The sequence below is a fragment of the Scyliorhinus canicula genome, chromosome 3, assembly GCF_902713615.1.
Source record: "Scyliorhinus canicula chromosome 3, sScyCan1.1, whole genome shotgun sequence".
NCBI lineage: Eukaryota > Metazoa > Chordata > Chondrichthyes > Carcharhiniformes > Scyliorhinidae > Scyliorhinus > Scyliorhinus canicula.
Window position 1 is genome coordinate 211,393,698 of NC_052148.1, and position 17,904 is coordinate 211,411,601.

The 17,904-nt window shown below is 48.3% G+C and overlaps 1 protein-coding gene across 4 annotated transcripts in view; it reads right to left on the reverse strand.

Annotated features, from left to right (window-relative positions):
* Nucleotides 1–17,904, reverse strand: part of spock3 (SPARC (osteonectin), cwcv and kazal like domains proteoglycan 3) — a 765,994-nt gene that overhangs the window by 40,858 nt on the left and 707,232 nt on the right. For all 4 annotated transcript variants that reach the window (XM_038792122.1, XM_038792123.1, XM_038792124.1 and 1 more), the window contains one exon: nt 15,491–15,712. In XM_038792122.1, coding sequence (XP_038648050.1) covers nt 15,491–15,712 — 222 coding nt within the window. The remainder of the gene's footprint in view (nt 1–15,490; nt 15,713–17,904) is intronic.

Sequence of the window (17,904 nt, forward strand, 5' to 3'; positions counted from 1 at the left end):
CGAGGTTGGAGAATCCCACCCATGGCATCTTGGGGAAGTCCGTCTTCCAGTCTCAGAATGTTCCTGGAGGTCCATCCTCTTTTGCTGGGAGTCCATCTTCCAGCCTCAGAGGGCTCCTGGAGATCTATCTTCATTCTTCAATTGTGGGCCAGCAATGTTGGCCGCCTCTTCAATATGGTGTCCATATGGGATGGCAGACAATGCACCGTTGGACCTTCCCTGCCACAGAATTTGAAGTAAAACACACGATGCAATATTTCATGGCTCAACTCAACTTTCCCTCCCTTAATGATTGTCTACTTAAACAGATTTCTCCTAGTCTCTACACTGAAAATGTTAAAGTGATGATCTCATTAACAACTCTCCAGATTAAACAGATTTTTCTTATTCATTCTATCAAAGTCCTTCATAACTTACTATCAGACCAAAGCCTGTGAGGTAAATGATTGGAAATTTATTATTTATAATGGATGGGCTGCCTGTGGAGGTTACAGCATGTACTGACATATTGCACAGGAAATATTGCACCTTACACTCGATGAGCAGCATGCATTTCAGGCAGAAATATGGGCCTCAAGTAATTTCCACCTTATAGTATTTAAATCTTTTTTGGCACCTGTATTTGTGGCCTTCTCGTCCCCCACCCCGTTGCCCGGTGGTGAAGGTGACCCGCCATTGCCCCCTTCTGGTCCCACTGATCTCTACGGCATTTTGCGTTGCTCGCCCATTCCACCACCGGGGTACCCGCTGCACGACGGGCCGACAATCCAGCCCATAGTTTTCCTTCCCTAACCTCCCAGTGAATCTATGCTCTATGTTTTTAATGGCATTAATTCCTTTCCGGGTGGCCCAAAATTGCATACAGTGCTCCGTGATGTCACCATTGCTGTGTACAAATTTATAATCAGCTTTTTGTTGATGAAGATGTGGTGCAAGAGCTAAATGCCAGTGGTTGAAGTGGCACAAGACAACATTCAACTAATGTGGCATCAGTGAGTCCTAGTAAAAATTCAGATGAATCGTGAAATCTTTCAGTGGCAGGAGTCATACCTGGCAGATAGGAAACTAGTTGTTTCTGTCAGAGGCCAATTGTGGCCTCAGGACTTCACTGCAAGAGATCCTGATGGAGATGTCTATGACCCTCCATTAAAAGGTTAGGAATAAGGTTGAAACTTGCTTTTGATTTCAGGGTGCTGAATTCATCCATGCTCAGGCTGACAGGTAATGACCATCTGCAACATGAGAGTACTTGCTTTCTCCCTTTAGTGAGCCTTCCACCATCAGTACCTTGGGGTTAACAGTAACCAGATGCTTAATCAACAGTGTAGCTAGGAAAACAGTATTCTGTTGCAAGATTGTTAGGTGTCTCACAGGGAGGTTCCAAGGCTTGTAAGGTTGAACATGAACTGTTTTCTGCTAATGCATAACTATATACATCTCCAAGGTACAGCCCTGCTTGGGTGCTGTCTCATGCTGGTTCCTTCTAGACTTCTAGACTCTACTGATGCAGACAGTCTGACATCATGTGAATCTCTACTTCATACTATGGGCGGTACTGTTCTCCAGTCCCACATTAACCCTTGCTCTGTCTGAACACCCTTATACTACACCTACCCTTGAGTCTTTACACAAACATATTTACAATCCAATCTTCTTTACTTGCTACACCTTCACCCCATCTCACCACCGAATCCCCCCCCCCCCCCCCCCCCCCCCCCCCCCCCCCCCCCCCCAACCAAAAACAAAAATCTTTGACTTTATGAATTCGGACGATCTGGCACATGACAATTCTTCCAGATCTCATTCTGACATATTTGGTAGTCTCAAATGCTTTGTGTTGATTTTGTCTGTTTGGCATTGAAATTGTAGTACTTGGTTATCCCCATTTGATTAATCTCTCGTGCTCCTTTAAAATGTGTTTCCCCTTGAAGACAAATTATTTTATTTGCTTGGAAAAGTTTTTTCTTTCCCGTGGGTCCATCTTATTCCTTCAGGAACGTAACCACTCAAAAACTAAACTTTAGCTCCATTTCTAAATTTCAGCCAAATGCTTGTTATTTTCCAATCCTTTTTCAAGCTTATGAATCTTTTCATTTGGCTGAGCCACTGCTCTGATGGATTCAACTGTCATTGTTTCAGTTTTCTGTGGAATCTTTATACAAGTTTCACAACTTCACTTGGGCTTTCAAAGTCTTTCTTGCATGGCTACTGACTGTTCTTTCAATTAATTTGTTAGCTCCTCAATGTGTTTCTTAGAATTTCCTTACCTCCTTTTGAAGTTTTGATTTGCTCTTCTATACTGAACATTGCATCTTTCATGTTCTTCTTCAAGTGTTCTACTTCCTGTGAGCGATGCTCCAGTGTTTTCCTCAGTTCATGGGCAGGATTCTCCAGTCCGCTAGCCGCATTTTCCTAGGCAGTGCACTCACGCCGGCAGTGGGATTCTCCGTTCCACCACCTGCCAATGAGATTTCCCATTGTGGCCATCCCCAGGCCGGCAGGAAACCCGCGGGCGTGGGTACATTGTCAGTGCAATGGAGAATCCCGCAGGCGGGGAATGCAGCCCCTTGTTTCACATGGACAGCCTCATCTTTCCCTCTTGAAAGGAGGTTCTCTGTATTGAATAATTTTCCTTGACAGAGCCTAGTTCTTGTGTGCTGCCCTTCAAGCTCACAGTCTTTAATTTTACTTATGCTATGTGTTTCTGAGGCTCACATTCATTTTCAACAGCTTAGTGGTTCTCAGTAAGTTTAAGGTATCCAGTGCTTTTCTTCTAGTTCCATAGAACCACAGAATCCCTACAGTACAGAAGGAGGCCATTCGGCCCATCAAGTTTGCACCCACCCTCTGAGCACCCTACCTCGGCCCACTCCCACAATCTATCCCTGTAAACCCAGTTAACCTGAACATAACCAGACACTAAGGGACAATTTAGCACATGCAATCCACCTAATCTGCATATCTTTTGTGAGGAAACTTGAGCACCGGAGATAACCCACGCAGATACGGAGAGAACATGCAAACTCCACAGAGGCAGTCACCCAAAGCCAGTTCCTGCCGCTGTGAGGCAGCAGTGCGACAATGCTGCCCTTGAGCTTCAGCGTCGGATTTACATTTTTCAATCTTATTTCTGTTTTTCCTCTCTCTGTAGCAGCAGAACATTGCCTTGTCATTTATTTTGGTTTTGATTTTGGCCAGGTCTGTCTCTGATGAAGTCTTAATTTATTTCAGTTCTGTAATTGAGCTACTCATAGCTTTATTCTCTGCTTGCAGCTTGGAAAGTTCTAAGACTTTTCAGTTCAATGCCTTTTATTTTCCATTCAGCTGATTCTTCAGTTCTTCATCTCTCTCTTGTATCTCTTGTCTTCCTCATGGAATATTGAACATTGCTGAGTCTTCTCTGTCAACTAGTTCTTCAGTTTGCTCAGAATAACATTAAATTAATTTTGTTTCTCCTTGTCATTTTCCAGAGGAATAAACTTTGACCGGAGGGATCATTTAGTGAGTGAAGAAGGTCATTTAAAAGGGCTTTCTTTTCTTTGCAAAGCTCAATTGCATCATCTTGAGTTTTCTTATAATTCAGCAGTCTCCTCAACGTTTTTCTGCTGTTCCTATATTTTGTTGTTCAAGACATTATTCATTTATTTATGCTGATGATGGATTATGTACTTTTGTTTTCCATGTGGCTTTGAAGGACAATCTGCTGTTTTCTCAACTGTGTATTTTCTTGATGACGTTTTGCCAACTCACACTGCATTTCAGTGCATTTCTTTTTCGCTACTGTTAGTTTCAACACAGCTTTTATTTTCCTGAAGTAGTATTCAACATCTTTTTTTTATCTCATCATGTTTTACCTGGGCTATGTATTGATTCTTCAAAGAGTCTTTCAATGCAACAGTGTTTCTGAGTATCTTTTCTACCTGCAGTTATTCCTTGCTGAACTTTTGGTCGAGTTCTTCCACTTCAGCTTGTGGAACAATTTCAACTTATTTTTGCAGGTTCATTCACAGCCTTCTACTCACCCCACACTGCCGACTGCTACTGCAATTTGGGTAACATGTCAACATTTTCAAAAACATATATTTTTAAGCCTTTCAGCTACTTCAGAGCCTCTTCTTTCTTTTGCACTGAACTCTTTGGTTCATGCAGTTCATTGAGCTGACCTTGTCTGTGACCATCTTTTGGTTTGCTTAGGTATTCTCTTCCTCAGCCTGGGGTCTCCTGTCTGCATCAGCCTGATGTCTATTTTCTCCTTCACTCTAGGGTCCCTTATTTCCCTCACTCTAAGGTCTCTTGTCTCCCTCACCCTGGATCTCCTTCTCCCTCCAATGCTTTACTGAAGGTGTTTGTGACACTTTTTAAAGTTGTGCATTCTCCATAACCTGGAGTTTAAAATGTTTCTCAAAGCCTCTTAATGTCTCAGCAAATGTGATGAGTCAGGTTTCATCCATACATCGCTTTAGGATTACCTCATCTGCAAATACATCAAACAAGCATAAAAACACATTAACTTGGACTTCTTTTGATTTTTTACTGAATCCTGATGTACTTCTGTAATATAAAGAAATTGTTATCCACGATTCCTAATTTTGGATCTTGTTTGGCCTCTGTCCTTGGCCGAAGTTGTTCTGGTAGTTTTAATTTACTTTCCATGGTCATTTTTTCATAACAGGTGAGTACCTCCTTAATTTTTTTCATCATCAAGGTAGCTCCACAGACGCCATTTTCTTTCTTCTCTTTGTAAATGTAAACAGAATGACTGTTTATTTATAACAAGAAATATAATGGAGTACAACTATAATAGTTTGTTGACGATTAACTAAGATCTAACTCCCACTTTAACTTGCCCCTCCCCTCACCCTCCACACATACACAAGACAGACGAACACAAAAGGGTAGAAAGCGGTAAAAATTGTAGGTAAAAATTGTAAGTGAAAGGAAAACAGAATCCTTATTTCAAATGATGGTTTTTAGCATACTTTCTTCACATTAAGCTTGCAGTTTGGTTTGCAGCCTGTAATGGTCTTTTCTTTGGTTTACAAATACAGTACTCAACTTTCCTGGAGGGGCACTTTATCAAACTCTACTTTCTGTTCAGTGTTTATCTTGAGGCCTCTGTGGAAGACACCGCCCACAGATCTTCTGGAGAGAGAGTCGGCAAGCATAGCAGCCTTCTGCAGAGAGTTAGCCGGATCTTTCCATAGAGGGTTAGCTGGGTTTATTTACTGTGCTGCCAGAATCAAACTGAAACCTTCAGGTCTCTGAAAGGCATTTCAGTAGGTTAAGATCCAATCACCATCTGTTAATAGGCAGAGCACAGCCCTTTAGGCCAATTCATTGGCTTCCAGGCAATCAATCAAACCGATTCCCAGCCCATCTCTCCCACCTACAAATTTGCAGCTCCAATTTAAACAGGCAAGTGATCTCTCTTTAAATATTTGAATTCTTCTGCTTGCCTTAAAGAGACATGTCCATTAATCATCCATGGATTAAAATAAGAATGGCCAAATAAAGTAAAATAAAGGGGAAATAAACAGGAATGGCCCTTATACTAACTAAAGTGAAAATATCACAGTAATATCCAGACATGCCCTGATGATTTTTGTACATTCTTCATTATAGGAGATTGACCACTGAGGTTCTACATGTGCTTAGTTGAGATGTTCCCTTGGTATAATCATGGTTCACCGATTCCTTGGTCACAGGTGAAAGTTGGTGGCCCTCTGATCCTCAGCCAAAGCTTCCACGGTATCTTCATCTTGAAACTTGGTGCTATGTGATTTAATCTGTGAAAGACCTTGACTAGAGCATCTTGGACCATTGTGTGATTTGATTTATGTTGGAGGCTGTTCTGTTGAACTTGTTTTGGAAGGGTGTCAAGGAGATAATAGTATTTTAACCTTAGAGTCTGTATTTTCTTCAGAGATCGAGGGTTCTATAGCATTACAACATGATACTGAAATTAATGTACCACATGGGTACAAGGTGTATAAGCGGTTACTCAGTAATAATTAATGTTCTGAATTCTGTTGAGGGCTTCTTGACTTTCTGATGACCAGGTCTATTTGGAGTAGGACATCTAAACCTCTGGTGCAAATGGCATACACCTCATTTTTTCTCCATCAAAGCCTCCATGACAAGTCTCCTTCGGATCTGAATTACTTCCTCTACATGGGGACGGAATCTAGATCTTATGAAAGCCTGCTTTCCCTGCCTCCTGTTTTCTTGCACTGACAATGCTCTTCTTCTCAAAGGATATGTCAAGTGTTGATAAAAATAAAAAAAATGTAAAATGGTGACGGACATGCTGAAATCGGGGTTGCAAGAATCATTTGGATGTTTCAATCAGGAAGCAAGAGCATCTGCAAAACCTGTAGCTTGTGGTAATTCTAAAGAGACAATTGGCACAAATGTTACCCTACTAAGCAAAACATGTGGTAATGTTACAGTTCACTTACAGCTTTTAGTTGTTCAGTGTTAATATTCCAGCTATGTGCATGCAATGATGCCCAGATGTCTCCTGGAAAAGGAAGGTGTGAGACCTACCTTGGGACTGTTCTGTCAGGTTATTAAATGTCTTGAAGAAGGTGGCACTAACATCCAGTACAACTGATGCCCACTTTGCTGGCATTGCTAACCAAGCTGCCTGATCCCACTTCTTTCAAGTAATTTTCCCTCCTTATTAATCCTATCAGCAATTATGTCTGCAAAATTGGCAGATCTCCTTATTCCTCTTTTTTTTGGCTGTCCCCCTTCTCCGCCCATGCCTTTGACTGCTCTTGTTCTTCTGCTTTCTATTTTTTAAGTGTACACCTCCAGCCATTAAATTCTTGCCTCTTTCAACATTCCTGTTCAGGATCTGGGCATCCACCAATCACTATGAAAATCAGTTGAAAACACATAATCAGCCACATTGTTTTTGGCAAAAGAAATATCTACTTGCTTGAAAAAAGCTAGTACACGTGTGTTTTACAGCTACAGTACCTCAATTAAGGGGACAAGAATTTTAACACAGAAATGTATTTTTTGAAAAGTTGCTGCATCATAAGAACATGTCCTATTAAATATTTAACTGAAGTAGGCAGACTGTGCCACGTTACTTTTTTAGATTGTTTCCTAAATAATTAATCGCCCCATAATCGTATTGGAGGAAGCTTTAATATCAAAGTGGAATCCTGGGCAAGAATATTAGAAAACTGGAAACAGTATCTCACTTTGCTTAGACTTACCGAGAGATATGGGGAAGAATTATATAATTTCAAAGAGGAACAAAACTGATTTTTCCTCTCTGAGAAGTCAATGGAAATGAAAACCGGGTGAGGTGCATAATCGGCAGCTAACTGCTGCCAACCCTTTCTCATCCCCATCTGTTGAAAATTCTGCCTTTCAAATAACAGTTGACGAGTTAACATCTCACATATATTGCTCGTTCCCAATACAGTTCTAGCCATGTAAAATGGATTCTCCACTGCCAGCCGCCGGTAGCGGGATCACCGATGCAGCGGATAACCAAAAAAATCGGGATAGGTGCTGGGCGACGGCGGGGTCGACCCAAACGCGATGCTCTGACGCCTCCCTCTTGGGAGGGGGGTGGGATCAAGATTCACGCCTGTGCACCAGCCGGAGGATGTAAATGAATGCAAATAGGTCTTAACGACCCACTTGCATCTGTTTTGCGGGACCGGCACACTATTCTCTGACTCTCCATGATTCTCCAGTCCTCTGGGCTGGAAATTACTTGGGAGGGGATTACTACAAGTCTGACCAAATGAAAGTCTGACGTGGTGGACCTCGGGGTGGGGATAAGGGGGTAACTCCTTAAGGGAGTTGCCCCAAAGGTCCAACCGAGGGCCACTCCCCCCCCAACAATGCAATCCCTGCCCACCACTCCTGTACCAGACTGCACCACCCCCACCCCCACCCCCAGGGACCCTCTAGAACAGGAGCCCCCCCGCCCTCCCACAGAGACCCCCTAAATAGGGAACCCCCCCCCCCCGGGGCCGCCGGAATACAAAAACCTCCCTCAGGGACCACCTTAATAGGGAGACCCCCCTCCCCACCCCAGGACTCCATTAATAGGGAGACCCTCCCAGGGACCCCCTAACTAAAGGAACACCTCAGAGAAACCCCTAACTAGAGGGTTCCCCACATGGATCCCCTGACAGACCCTGCCCAGAAAATAGACCCTTGTCTTGAAGCTAGAGAACAGTCCAGACAGGGGATGTGAATGAAATTATAGATGTAACACTTACCTCGATGCACCATGTGTCCATTCCTGGAAGAAGAACAGCTGTGATCTGTGATAAACCCCTCACATCCTGCAAGCCATTCATTCATTGCAATGCACTTACCAAATGATTACAAACAGCAACCACATCAAAGAGAGGTAAGTGCTTGTGATTGCAATGCACTTACTACTCTTTGATGTGGTTGATGTTTGTAATCATTTTCTAAGTGCATTGCAATGAATGAATGGCTTGCAGCTAAAGGATCTGAGGGCTTTAAACTCATTTCACAGTTGTTTTCCTTCCAGGAATGGACACTGGTGCTTTCAGGTCAGTGTTACTTTTGAAATTCTTTTCACTGCCCTCTCTGGACTTCTCTCTAGTTTCCAGACAGGGGCCAGGAGTCCCTTTTCTGGGGTGGGGGGTTCCTTTAGTCAGGGGTCCCTGTGGTGGACCTTTAGTTAGGGGTCCCTGGGGGGCAGGTTGTGTCACCACTGTAATTGGGGGAAGGGGTGACACCCAAGGAATCCGAGGGTGCAGGCTGACTAGTGATGCGGGCAGGGGTGGTGGTGGTAGCTGGCTGTGGGATTTCACTATTGGGGCGCCTGCTCAAAGTGGTATATATTTGCATGGGAAGGATACTGAATTGCTTCCCGATTTACGCTCTCAGGGGGAACATGAATTCTCCTCTGGCGCGAGAACACTAGTCTCCCAAACGAGGAATCTCGCCCACTAGGTCTACATACAAAGTGCACGAGTGGTAGATATTGGGCTGGATTTACCGGCTGCTCATGCCGGTGATAAGTTCTGGTCCCACACCAGCGAGGGGTGTTGTCAATGGGAAATTCCATTGACAACGGCTGGACCGGTTGATCGCATTGGTGGGCCACCTCCCCTGCTGAAAAACACGCGGTGGTGTGGATGATAAATCCCACCCATTATCTATTTCCTGAAGCAGGTGTACTGGAATTCTATGCAGTGCAGAGTGATGGGGCGCGATTCTCCGCACCCGTGGAAAATCGCGAAGTTGGCCGTGAAAACGGCCGACTTTTGCGATGGCCCGACATGGCCCATTTCCCGAGGTATTCACGTCCAGGAAATGGGCTAGGATCGGGGCCGCGTCAATCATGTGCGCGGTGACGCCGGAATGTGGCGACGCTACGAACACGCCCACGTGACGCCGCCCGACGCCGTAAAAGGGCGTGGGCGAGCACAGAAACTAGGCCAGGATGTCGGAGCTCAGGAGAGCAGCCCCGCGATTCGTTGAGGCTGACGTGGAGATGCTGCTCGAATCAATCGAGCAGAGGAGGGGCATCATCTGCCCACGTAGAGGGCATCGCCACCCTGCCAGCGCGGTGTGCCAGGCCTGGCGTGAGGTGGCTGCTGCCGTTAGTGCTGTGGGGCAGACCCCTCGCTCTGCAGACCAATGTTGGAAGAAGATGCACGACCTCACCAGGGCTGCCAGGGTAAGTGCCAAGAGGGTGCCCCCGGGTGACAACCATCCCTTCCCCCTTAACTTAATCACCCATCTTCTCCCCCCCCCCCCCGCACGGGGGGGGGGTGGAGGGGGATTGGGGCAGAGTGAGTTGAGGGTGGTTCACAAAGTAGTCACAGGCCCAGCGCTCTGGCCCCCGTGGAGAGATGCAATGGTCTTATTACAACTTGACCCCCAAACTGTGCCAGTATCTGAACAGCCTGCTGATACCTGCCGTATTGTAATGATATACCTATGCCCCCAACAGGACAAGACCGCTCACAACACCCGTGAGCGGAACAAGACTGGAGGGGGTTCGCCCATCCTGCGCCCCCTCACCACGTTTGAGCAGAGGGCACTGGACCTTGTTGGGGGATCTGCCACCCGGGAGATCGCGCAATGCGAGGTTGGCGGAGCTGCAACAAGTGAGACAACCCTGTATGACAAACAACCCCCCCCTCTCCCATCCTCTGTCCCTTCACACTCTGCCCACTGGAACACCTCCCCCATCCTCTGTCCCTTCACACACCCTGCCCACTGGGACACCTCCCCTATCCTCTGTCCCTTCACACACCCTGCCCACTTGGACACCTCCCCCATCCTCTGTCCCTTCACACACCCTGCCCACTGGGACACCTCCCCCATCCTCTGTCCCTTCACACACCCTGCCCACTGGAACACCTCCCCCATCCTCTGTCCCTTCACACACCCTGCCCACTTGGACACCTCCCCCATCCTCTGTCCCTTCACACACCCTGCCCACTGGGACCGTTCAGTGCCCGGCCGAGCAAATCTAAATAACCCGTTTAATTCTCTTCCCTAGGACGTGATGCCGAACGACCAGGGCCGTCTGCCTCCAGGTGGACACAGGCATCTGCCCCCACCTCACCCAGGGCCGCACGACAGAGGGTGCCCGATCAGCGGGGAGTCCCATCCTCCCCAACCGAATCTGTGGAGCAGGACGCCCAGAGGGCGGCGACAGAGCAAGAGAGAGAAATGGCCCGCAAACGCCCTGCGGCCTCTCAGCGGGCCGATGACACAGAGGAGGCGTCAACCCAAGACGACCTCAAGCTTGCAGCACAGCTATCTCCCATACCATCCACGAGACACTCACCCCGGTTGGGCTATTTAGTGATGAGGCTCCTGGGTCACAGTCTGGGTCGCACATCACAGCTGAGCAGGTACAGCAGGTGGAGATCGGAGCAGCCGAGGGCCCGGACTGGCGGAGGCCAGGCCATGCCCAGCATGCAGCTGGCTCCCAGACGTTTTCCGAGTTCCTGGACTTTCTCAACCCACCCGCACAGCTGATGCATCAAGAAACCCAGGGAAACAATGACGGGATGAGGGCTGTCTTCCAGACTCTGCAGACGCTGTTAGAGGAGTTGAACTGCGTCCACGAGCAGGGAGTGGTGCCGCTCATGGCAGCAACCCAGGCCGACACCACACGGGTGGCATCCGCGGTAGAGGCAATGGGTCAGGTTATGCAAGGCGTTGGGCTTAATGTGCACGCGTCATCCTTGGCCCTGGACAGGGTTGCCCTCTCACAGGCAGCAATGCGCCAGAGCCAACACGACATTGCCGGCGCGCTGCGGGCCTTGGCCGAGTCTCAGCAGGTCATGGCCCAGTCGCAGCACGCCATGGCACAGTCACAGCAGTCGATGGCACAGTCCCAGAAGTCGATGGCACAGTCCCAGCAGTCAGTCGCGGAGAGCATCAACCGCCTGACACATGTGCTGGATGGTGTCGTGCACTCACAGGTTGAGATCGCACAGTCCCTGGCGGGAATGTCTAACTCCCTGGACTCCGTCTCTGCAAACCTTCGGATCCTGGTGGATACTGTTGCAGGCCTCCAGGACTGGCAGTGCCAGGTGTCGGTGGGGCGACGGGGCACCTCCCCGCTCGCACCTCTGTCCCAAAGTGAGGCCCGGGGGCCACCGGGCTCCCCGAGGGAGGAGGCGGTTTCGGGGCCCGTCCCATTAACTCCATCACGGGACGTCCCGGAATTCTCGGCCTCCCCCTGTCCCATCCCTGGTGCATCGGGTGGGCAGCAGGCAGAGCAGGGTGGCACAACGTCACCCGAGACGCCCGCAGAGCAGCCTGGCCCATCAAGGCCGGGTTGCCCCAGGAAACGCTTGCCGAAGGAGAAACAAGTCGAAGGGGGCGATTCGCAGCAGTCCTCCTCCACTCCTGCTGTATCATCTGGGGAATCACTTAGACGTAGTGGTGGGGCCCGTAAGGCAACAAAGAGAGACACTGAGTAAGTTGGCACGGGTGAAGGGCACAGTTTAGTTGTAGGGGCTAGGGCACCTGTAAATTTTTGTTCACATTAAACGCACTGTTCCACCTTACTTGTAATACCGTGTGATTTTTCCACAGCCACAGGAATCGTGATGGTGACCGAGTGTCACTGGGGTTGACGAGTGATGAAACTTCGGTGCCGGGTGTGCAGTCCCTTCCCCCCACCCCCTCCCACAGCTAGCCCACGTGGGCACGTGATGGAGTGTCCGTGACAATCTCAGCGGCCACCAAGGTGGATGGTTCAGCTATTGCCATGGGTCAGACTCTCTCTAACGATTCTGAGCTCACAGCTCTTCGCAGAGCGGCCTGTCATCATTCCACATGGCACTGATCACACCCGCTGACACAGCCATCAATGTTGTGCCATACCGTCCGGACCCAGTGGTAAGGGTGATGTCGAAATGGAGCAGTGTACACTGAGAGGGGGTGGGGGAGGGGGGGGGGGGGGGTGGTTGTGGTGGTGGCAGTTATGTGTTGACCCTCTGCACGACTAGCGATCCAGGTGGTGGTTTGGTGTTCAGCGGGGACGTCGCATACGATGCGTGAACCGTGCTGCCACCAAGGCGTTGCGTGCCCGCCGTCCTCGCCGGGTCCATCGTGCCGTCTCCTGGACATCACCAGCACCAGGGTCGTGACTGCGTGCTGCACCCGCCACTCCGCCAGCCTCCTCCTCCTCCTCTGTGCTGGCACCAATGCCACTTGCTTCTCCCTCCGCCTCCTGCAGCAGGTCATCTCCCCTCTGCATCGCGATGTTGTGCAGCGCATAGCAGACCACTACAATGCGAGCGACCCTGTCGGCCTGGTACTGCAGGGCCCCTCCGGAGCGGTCCAGGCACCTGAATCTCATCTTCAGGAGGCTAAGGCAGCGCTCCACCACACCCCTGGTTGCTGCATGGGTATCGTTGTATCGGGTTTCCGCATTGGTCTGAGGCCTCCGTACAGGCGTCATCAGCCAAGACCTCAGCGGATAACCCCTGTCGCCTAGCAACCAGCCCCTCAGCCGGGGGGGACGTCCCTCAAGCATCGCAGGGATGAACGACTGCGTCAGTATGTAGGAGTCATGCACACTCCCTGGGAACCTTGCACAGACGTTCATGATCCTCATGTGGGGGTCGCATACCACCTGGATATTCATGGAGTATGTCCCCCTCCTGTTTGTGAACACGTCCCTGTCCCCTGCAGGCGGGCGCATGGGGACTTGAACACAATCGATTGCCCCCTGCGCCATCGGTATCCCGGCCACGCTGGCAAATCCACGAGCTCGTGAGTCTTGAGTTGCTCGGTCCTCGGGAAAGGTGATGTAGCGGTCCGCGATGGCATAGAGGGCATCGGTCACATCCCGGATACACCTGTGCACCGATGACTGGGAGATCCCGGAGAGGTCCCCGCTCGGAGACTGGAAGGAGCCGGTCACATAGAAGTTAAGAGCGACCATCACCTTGATGGCAACCGGGATTGCGTGTCCTCCCCCCGTTCCACGTGGGGCGAGGTGCGCCACGAGGTGACAGATATGTATCACCGTCCGCCTACTCAGCCGGAGTCTCCTCCTGCAGGTGATGTCCGTCATTGTTAGGAAAGAGATCCGGGCACGGTACACCCTCGGCCTTGGTCGTCGCCTCTGGCGCCGTGGCTGCACCCTCACTCTCTCCTCCTCCCCCTCCTCCTCCTCCTCCCCCCATGCTGCTCGACGACTGGCAACTCCTCAGCCCTTCCCTCTGCTGCTGCAGCTGGCCCTGCATCCACTGCGGGTTGTGGCTGTGGATGCTGCTGCATCTCCAAATGCAGTGCAGCAGCCCCAACCACTGCGCAGAACATAGCCGTTCTGTTCGCAGACATTGTGCTAACCTACAGAAGGGTGGTGGGGGGCAGAGAAACGGGACATGTTAGACGGAGGTTAGTCGACACCTCGGCAGCCGCCTGCCACGGGATACCTGTGTGTCCCGGTGGCCTGGTCGCGCTGCTGACACGCGGGCAGCCTAACCCCTGGTAACTTTCTGCATCCAACGGGCAGTTAACTACGTCCTCTTCACCGGTGCGTCAGTGGCCTGTGGCCGTAAGCCACAGGGCAACCAGCGGCCGTGTCCTCGTGATCGGCACGCCATGGCATGGTGGCAGACATTTTGTAACGGGGTTGGACGGGTCACTCGCTCACTCTCTCACTACACCCCCCACGTCTCCCCACTCCCCCCTCAATCTCCCCCACTCCCCCCTCAGTCTCCCCCACTCCCCCCCTGTCTCCCCACTCCCCCTTCCATCTCCCCCACTCCCCCTCAGTCTCCCTCACTCCCCCCTCAGTCTCCCCCACCCCCCCACCATCTCCCCCACTCCCCCCCTCAGTCTCCCCCACTCCCCCCCTCAGTCTCCTCCACTCCCCCCCTCAGTCTCCCCCACTCCCCCCCCGCTCTGGACCCCCCTCCCGTTCTCGGGGATGCCTTCCCCGTTGTGGCCAGACTCCAGCAGTGCGCTGAGCGGTGCGCTCACCTAATCGAAGCTCTCGTCAGCCAGCACGACTGGTTGACGAACTTGAAAAGCAGGTGTGTTGGCCGGCGTGAAAACAGTGCGTGATGACGTCGGAACTTCGGCCCATCCCGGCCGGAGAATAGCGGGGGGCCAATAAGTAGCGATTCTGGTCGTGTCGGGGGCGCGTTCGAGGCCTTTGCCGGGAATCCCGACGTGTAGTTTGTGCGGGGTTCGGAGAATAGCGGGAGGGCGTCGGACCTGCGTCGCCGTGAAAATTTGCACGGCCCGCTATTCTCCGAACCGGCGTGAGTGCGGAGAATCGCGCCCATGGTTTCTAATAAAATGCACAACTATTTGAAAACAGAAATGGAAAGTGGCGTAAGTAATCAAATGGTGAGGCAGAATCTGTGGAGTATTAAAGGTTCATCAGACAGTTTTAAGGGACCCTCCTCAGAGTGTATGTCGGTAAAAATAGACCCAATTTGTGTACAAGCATCTTGTGCATCCATCTAAGGCAAATTTCATCTTTTGAGCTTTTGTGGGAAACAAAAGATTCCCCAGAGAATTCTAGTAATGCAAAAAGCACTATAAAATAATTGAACTTAATTTCAGTCATGCAATGTTTGCTATTTTCAATTAATTTTAATTTTGTGCATAATGGTAAATAGGCATTGGGATTTTAATTTCATGGATGTTTATCATTCACAATAGCAGCCAATTAAAATACCCAGCAACTACACATTTTCAAACAGAAGAAAGAAAATTAGATCTTAATTTAAGTACTGAAATTGAAAAACATCACTTGTAACAAGTAGATTTTACAAAATTCACATGTGAATCATAAAAACAAAGTTTCAACAATAGTGAACATTTACATTATGCAATAAACGTAGAAATAAAACAATTGGGGTCAACCATCTGAGGCTCTGCTGGCAGTGACGCCTCACTAGACAAGAATGTTGCCGGCCCATTTCCAATTTAGCAAACCTTCCAAAGTTGCCACCAATATGTTATGAACCTTATGATCTCTTACCTTGATTTCTCTGAAAGCAGTAGCACCACTCATTGTTGGAAATGCGACTATCTCTGTATGTATCACATGAGTTGAAAAATGGTTTCATGCAGTGGTCATGGTTGTCAACATAAATGCTTCCGAGCTCTGACTGATCAAGAAGCAGGTCATAATTTGTGTCCAGTCTGTTAAACATCCAGCCAAGTGAGTCCTTACAAATGGGTAGAATGCTCGTATCAAATCCTAAGGAACAGCAGGGAAAATAAGTGATTTTTAAATAGAATAAAACATATTATTTATCAGCTGATACTAGAATATAAATTATTTACATTAGCGATAATTGCATACAAGTATAGAAGTTAACATTATCTAACTGATACCCAGTCGTATGTCACACAGTAATAATGCAACAATGGGATTCAGCCAAGATCAAAGACTATAACTCAGCACCTAAATATGCTGCCATCTTAAATTCTTCTTTATTGCTTATTATACACATACACAGATCAGAGACCTTGCATGCGGAAGAAGCTTACAAACATAACAGTTAAAAAACTGGGCAGTAATACAACATAACCTTGGTTATGCCACAGCAGTGCACTGAAGTTTTACTCTACATTACTCAAACTTAAGTAATATAGATCCATAATTTTCTTTCAAAATAATGGTGAGGCTAATTGTGCTCACTATTATTTATGCATAAATGCTGCGGTAATTTCAAACGAGGAAAGACGTGCGGTTAAACATAGAAATCTATGAACTGTTGCCTAGGTTGTGCTGTTAGCTTCCTGAAAATAGCTTCTCATTGCCTAGTGCACCAGTGAAGTGCATTTGTGCATCGATACAAACCAAGCTTCCTCCAGCAAGTCTTCTACATTTTAGTTCATGTACATATTTAACAATTTTATGATTGTTCATTAATGCCAATCAACTTTTCTGGCATTGAAAATGAAATGTATGGAGCGTATTCTTGTTGGAAATTTTAAAGATGTAAAATTAAATTTTTTAAAAACTTTCCTTTCTTGCTGTACGAATCCAACTTTCTTTCCCTCTCTTCATTCTCTCTTTCTGTACCCGACTGAAGATTAAATTGGGCCACTCTAATTTACACTGCATTCTCAGTCCTCATGCCGGTGGTTTCAGAATACTTCAATCTGATTGGTTAAAGACATATACAATTGCTTACCCACTTAGCTCCCAGATAGCCAGTTTTCTTTAGTGCGTTGTTATCAGATCATACTTTCAGCAACTTGCCATAAAAAACATTTAAAAACTGAACACCGCAAGGGCACGTTTACCGAACAGCAGATGCCATTGATGTCCGGTCATGTAAATGATGCCTCATGATGGCTACCTTTAGGAATGAGTAATAATGGGCAAAAATGTTTGGGATCAGGAATCTTGCAATCTCACATCATTAAATACCAATCCTAATTTTCGCAAACAACTTTATCTTGTTTTTACAATACAAATGCAGCAATTTCTTGAAATACATAGTCAGGTTTACAACAAGCTCTGTTTTTTGTACGGCTAATGAAAATGAAATGAAATGAAAATCGCTTATTGTCACGAGTAGGCTTCAATGAAGTTACTGTGAAAAGCCCCTAGTTGCCACATTTTGGCGCCTGTCCGGGGAGGCTGGTACAGGAATCGAACCGTGCTGCTGGCCTGCCTTGGTCTGCTTTAAAAGCCAGCGATTTAGCCGAGTGAGCTAAACCAGTCCCTTAATGGCATGGCAATGCAAACTGTCCAGCAATTTGAGGTAATTTAGAATTTGCACTGAATCTTTTCCTTGCCATGAATTGCTGGACGATTTACATACGAGTCTGTGGATTAAATCGACCATTATTTTTTGACAATGTTCTGAACTAATATATCATGTGTATGTGAGAGACATCAAGACCATATAGTTCCGTATATCTAAATTGAAAGAAAACTTAGTTATTGGGAGCAATTTAATGGTCTGGTTGCACCCGACTTGGTGAAGCGATGAGGCCGTTGAATCTCGCAAGAGGCCACCTCCCATGAGATTTCATGGGATCTTGTAAGACGTCGCAAACTGGTGATTTGGCACATTTAAATGATCCATTAGACTAATTTAAATATGTATGTGTTGGATTCTCCCGCCACCCAAGATCTAATGGCCACGCATGGGAGACCTCGATAGGGCACCTGGAAGGGGGTGTCTTGCAGGTCATTAGAGACCCCGGGTGGTCGGGCTCTTAGTAGTGTGGTACTATGGCATTTGGTGACAGTAGGGCACCTTGGTACTGCCAACCTGCACCTTGGTATTGCCACCCGAGCAGCCTGGCACCACTACCCTGGCACTGCCAGCATACCCGGGTGGCACAGCCAAGGTGTCAGGTTGGCAGTGCCAAGCTAAATGGGTGCCAGGTTGCTGTACCAGGGGCTGGGCCCAGAGTTCCATAAGAGGT